We start from the raw sequence: 6,000 nt of genomic DNA on the forward strand, positions 1-6,000 counted from the left end.
GGAGGAAAGGAAGCCAGGTTGAAAGAAGAAGGGGGAGGAGGCGGGGGTGCAGGTGGCGAAAGGGGTGGCCTTACAAACCTCTCCTGCCACCTACAGATGCCCAGGTGTTATGGGACTTATCCTTGGGCCTCCAGAGAAGGGAGGACTGGAACTCGTCCCTACCAGAAATCAGACCAGACCAGAACCAGAATTCGAGCTCTCTGCCAAGAGAAGGTGATCAGTCTCTAATCCTCAGCTCAGACTGAGGGCCCTTTGACCAGATTCCTGCATCCAGGACCGGGGGACTAGAAAAACAGGGAAGGATAGGAAGGGTTAAGGAGAGGAAAGAGAGAGGGAAGGGGAGAAAGGTCAATAAAGTCTCTTGTTCCTTACCTGTCGGGGCACTCTGGCCAGTTGTCTGCATATTTATGAGAATGTCATATTTATGAGAATGTCGATGTGAGAGAAGTCTAAAAAAAACACCCCTGAATTAGGAGTTACAAAAATTGTTATGCCCATGGGGAAAGGTTTTTGAAGAAAGAAGAAATGAGGGTCGATTCAACCCTGTCAAATTCCCCTGAGAGATCAAGGAAGATGAGAACTGAGATTTCTGTAGGGTAGTGACAAGCTGCTTGAAACCATGGCAAAAGCAAGTTTAGCACCGTGGAGTGTTGTGAGTGACTAGAAGGTGATGAGCTGAGACAGTAAAAGTTGGCAACGCTTCTTAGACTGTAAGCTGGGGAGTAAAACAGAGCTGAGGCTGAACAGCAGGGTTGATTGAAGATATTTTTCAGTTTGGTTTTTGTCTTGTTTTGATCTGTTTTTAAACAGGTGAGACCTCCATGGGTACAAAAGCCAAAATCAAGAAGTAGTAAAGTGAGGAAACAAGATACAGAAGAGAGAAGAGAGAAAGGCAAACTTGTAGAGAAACTGAAAGTTTATAGAATCCTGAGCATTTGCAAAGATTCACCTAAAGTAGGAAAGAACTCCAACAAAAAGACTAGCAATCTTAGACTGCATTAAGGGACAGAGTCAGGAATTTTCATTCTTTTTCCAAGAGGTTCCCAACCGGCATGGTTAAAGGGTGAGAGCACATGTGACAAGTACTGCTTTTGATTTCTATTTTTGTGGCTCAAAGAAAACACTTGACAGTGAGGTTTTGAAAGCTACCGCCAGTTGTGCTCTTTGTTCCACTGGAGACGAGGGAGTGATGGAAAGGTGTGGTGTGGCAGTAGATTGCAATCTATCAAATTTTATCAGTGAGTGCATCAGTTCAGTTCACTTCAGTCACTCATTCATGTCCAACTCTTTGCGACCCCATGAATCGCAGCACGCCAGGCCTCCCTGTCCATCACCAACTCCCGGAGTTCACTCAGACTCACGTCCATCGAGTCCGTGATGCCATCCAGCCATCTCATCCTCTGTCATCCCCTTCTCCTCCTGCCCCCAATCCCTCCCAGCATCAGAGTCTTTTCCAATGAGTCCACTCTTCGCATGAGGTGGCCAAAGTACGGGAGTTTCAGCTTCAGCATCATTCCTTCCAAAGAAATCCCAGGGTTGATCTCCTTCAGAATGGACTGATTGGATCTCCTTGCAGTCCAAGGGGCTCTCAAGAGTCATCTCCAACACCACAGTTCAAAAGCATCAATTCTTTGGTGCTCAGCCTTCTTCACAATCCAAATCTCACAACCATACATGACCAGTGGAAAAACCATAGCCTTGACTAGACGGACCTTAGTCAGCAAAGTAATGTCTCTGCTTTTGAATTTACTGTCTAGGTTGGTCATAACTTTTCTTCCAAAGAGTAAGCGTCTTTTAATTTCATGGCTGCAGTCACCATCTGCAGTGATTTTGGAGCCCAAAAAATAAAGTCTGACACTGTTTCCACTGTTTCCCCATCTATTTCCCATGAAGTAATGGGACCAGATGCCATGATCTTCATTTTCTGAATGTTGAGCTTTAAGCCAACTTTTTCACTCTCCTCTTTTACTTTCATCAAGAGGCTTTTTAGTTCCTCTTCACTTTCTGCCATAAGGGTGGTGTCATCTGCATATCTGAGGTTATTGAGATTTCTCCCGGCAGTCTTGATTCCAGCTTGTGCTTCTCCCAGCCCAGCATTTCTCATGATGTACTCTGCATATAAGTTAAATAAGCAGGCTGACAATATACAGCCTTGATGTACTCCTTTTCCTATTTGGAACAGTCTGTTGTTCCATGTCCAGTTCTAACTGTTGCTTCCTGACCTGCACATAGGTTTCTCAAGAGGCAGGTCAGGTGCTCTGGTATTCCCATCTCTTGAAGAATTTTCCACAGTTGATTGTGATCCACACAGTCAAAGGCTTTGGCATAGTCAATAAAGCAGAAATAGATGTTCTTCTGGAACTCTCTTGCTTTTTTGATGATCCAGCAGACGTTGGCAATTTGATGTCTGGTTCCTCTGCCTTTTCTAAAACCAGCTTGAACATCAGGGATTTCATGGTTCACGTATTGCTGAAGCCTGGCTTGGAGAATTTTGAGCATTACTTTACTAGCATGTGAGATGAGTGCAATTGTCATATCTAAATAAAACATTACATATCTCTGCTTGGGATGTGATAGTAATAAACACCTCATACGTAATTTCATTTTACCTGAGCATACTGGGATCTTTTGCCAAAGTCTATAACAGCACTAATATTTCCAGGATTTTAACTGACTGTATAAAGTAGATTTACTTGTAGATTATCATATCAGTAAATAATACAATTTCCTTAGTGATTTGAAGAAAAGACTGTTGATAAAGATGAATGTTTTTCTTTACAGGTATTCAGTTAAAGTTGCATTGCCACATCCTGTTACAATACACGTACGCACATCCAAACCAGATGTATTCATCAAGCTACAGATCTTAGAAAATGAAGAAGTTATTGTGAGCTCCACTGGGAAGGGTCAAGCTATCATACCAGCAATTAACTTCTTGGGGAATGAGAAAGCCTTAAGCTCCCAGTGTAAGTTTGGTTTTTAAAATTGGTCATATATAGATTCATAAACAGATATTTATGTAACTGATGGTTTAAATGTTTTAAGATAAAATAGCAAGTAAAATCAGTAAAATTTGATACCATAGTATTTTTAGAAAACTATTGCATTTGTGCATGACATTAATCCCTGAAGAACAATAGATTTGTTACAGTTGCACTTTAAAGACTTTATTACTTGAGCCTTCTCAGATTTTCAAATAAGAAATAGATTTTTATTATTTTGAAAGAATTTTTTAAATTAATTAATTTATTTTAATTGGAGGCTAATTACTTTACAATATTGTAGTGTTTTTTGCCAAACATCAACATGAATCAGCCACGGGTGCACATGTGTTCCCCATCCAGAACCCTCTTCCCACCTTCCTCCCCATCCCATCCCCCAGGGTCATCCCCCTGCACCAGCCCTGAGTGCCCTGCCTTATGCATCAAACATGAACTGGCGATCTGCTTCACATATGATAATATACACGTCTCAACGCTACCCTCTCAAATCATCTCATCCTTGCCTTTTCCCAGAGTCCAAAAGACTGTTCTTTACATCTGTGTCTCATTTTTTTTACTTTTATTACAATTCATTATTTTTAGAAAATATTCTACTTATTAAAATTAATAAAAATATTGAAATTATTACCTGCAATGTAATAGTCACAAGAGCTTTTAAGTAATAAAATTATTTCTGAAATAAGGGATAACAGTGATACTGTAAGATATATTCATTTATTTTAATAACTTGATTATGACTATAAAAGTAACACATGCCCAATGTATAAAGCTGAAAAATAGAAAATTATAAACAAGGCAGCAAGAAATCCTTTGTAATCATACAACCCAGAAAAAAGAAATACTGTTAGCATATTAGCTTTTACACCTCTTACTGTCCATTTTTACATTCTCATTTTAAACAAAAGTAGAATATTACCAGTTTTGGTAATTGATATTTGTTTTTCTTATTTGTGACATTGGTTGGGGTCTTCAAACCTATGTTAAATAAGAGTGATGATTATATACTTCTTATTCTTAAATAGGAAGGCTTAGAGCATTTACCATTTAGTATGATGTTTGTTGTTGACTTCTGATAAATGCCCTTTATAATATTTAAGAAAGTTTTCTCTATTGATAACTAAGGATTTTAATATAGGTTTGAAACTTTATTGGTTACTTCTTTGTTTATAAAAAATAATCAAATTTTATCCTTTTGCGTCTCATAAATTAATTTTTAATTTGGAATACATTCTTGAAATAAAACTTATTTATCCATAATGTTTCAATACAATCCTATGTTTTGAATATACTATTTTATTTGGTTTGTTAGATTATATTTTCCCTTTAACTTTTAACTATTATAATATTTTTATAATTTCCAAATAACTGTTTTAGCTGGTCTTCTGTTGTTAATATCTACTTAAACTTTTGGAGTTAGTGTGATTTATATATTTTCATTTTGAGCATTGGATAGATGTTTTCACTGCAACCTAATTCAAATCAGTTTTGGTTAGTATTACATTAAGGTTTATAAAGAACACTTATTCTCTATTTTAGAGGTAAATGATTTGATGTCTAAATATATGTGCACTCACACACATTCTCGCTATGTATATATAATAAAAAGAAAACTTGCTAGTTGCAATATTTAAAATTTCAATTGTCATTTACATTTTATCTTATTGGCTTGTAATTTTTTGAACAAAAGTATGTTAAGATCTATTTTAATTGTAAACTGTGTACAAATTTATCTCTAATATTTTCCAGTTTACATATCTATATGTTACATTGTTAGTTGCATAACGTTCTACATTTGCTTTATATTTATTGATATGCTGTATTTTTTAAATGAATATAAAGCAGTATTTTTTCAACTTTAATAGACTGTATGATAGTAATGCTGGTTCTTCATTTGTTATCATTTTCCTGTTCATTTTGGTTCACACGTTTAGCTTTTCAACCTTTCTCTTATAAATGAGTAATTTTTCCACTAAATCTAAGATTCTAATCTCTGAAATGAGGTGATGTAATCCACTTACATTTATTTTGATAAGCTTGCTTTTTCTGATTTCTGCCTTCATGCTTTATTTTAAAATTGATTATACCGTCTAGCTGATCTTTGCATAACTGTGTGGTGGCTGGCATACTTCCTGATCTCTCATTATTCCCAATAGCATTTATGCTGATTATCTCAAGTATATAAGCAAATTACTAAAAGGAATTTACCTGTTGTCTATTTTCTAATATTCATATGTTTCTTTTCTTTCTCCTTTTTAAAATAAATGCAACCAAATCAGGACTCTCTTTGTCCTCTGTTATTGACCCTGGAAACTGTTATTGCAGCCGAGGGACATTCCTTTCCAATATGAATGAAAATCTGGAGGAGCAGAGAATTGAGAAGACACTACTTTGTAATGACACAATTAGGGCACAGATGTCATGCTTTAGACACAGGAAAGTGGGAGATTCCCTATTATATTAGTAATACAGTGAGCTTAGTTAAAACGGCAAATTAATTCAGATCATGTCTCCTTTCCTCCCACTTTTTTCCCTTTATCCCTGAACATCCTCTGGATCGTCTTCAGTGCTAGTTCATGCTTCTGCTTTTTGGCTTTTCATGCCAATCTGCCTGCACCATCTCTATATACTTATTTGGATAAGCCCAAATATCTATACATATTTCTCTTCAAGTATGTTAAGACCAGTAAGGGTACTATTAGGTTTTGCTGGTCCAAATTCCACTCTTACTCTTGAAGATGACTTTGTTTTCTTTTCTCTAATCCATGTTGTACAGATTTTTTTTTTTTTTTTTGCTTTACTTCATGTAGGAATACTGTAATTCCAAAACTTTAGCAGGTCCTGTGGGCAATTCTCCTATCCTGTTTACAGCCTTAACATCTTTTCTTTAAGTAACTAGTTGCCCCTAACATTACTCTCCAAAGTTTTTAATTTATATTCATAGAGGCAATAAACACTGTAATGATAAACACTGTATGATAAACACTGTAGTTTATCATAT

At 36.4% G+C, this 6,000-nt stretch overlaps 1 protein-coding gene across 3 annotated transcripts in view; it reads left to right on the top strand.

Annotated features, from left to right (window-relative positions):
- Positions 1-6,000, top strand: part of ADGB (androglobin) — a 185,801-nt gene that overhangs the window by 130,796 nt on the left and 49,005 nt on the right. For all 3 annotated transcript variants that reach the window (XM_040238642.1, XM_040238644.1, XM_040238643.1), the window contains one exon: positions 2,782-2,966. In XM_040238642.1, coding sequence (XP_040094576.1) covers positions 2,782-2,966 — 185 coding nt within the window. The remainder of the gene's footprint in view (positions 1-2,781; positions 2,967-6,000) is intronic.

This window comes from Oryx dammah, unplaced genomic scaffold (genome assembly GCF_014754425.2).
Source record: "Oryx dammah isolate SB20612 unplaced genomic scaffold, SCBI_Odam_1.1 HiC_scaffold_4, whole genome shotgun sequence".
In the NCBI taxonomy this organism is placed as follows: Eukaryota; Metazoa; Chordata; class Mammalia; order Artiodactyla; family Bovidae; genus Oryx; species Oryx dammah.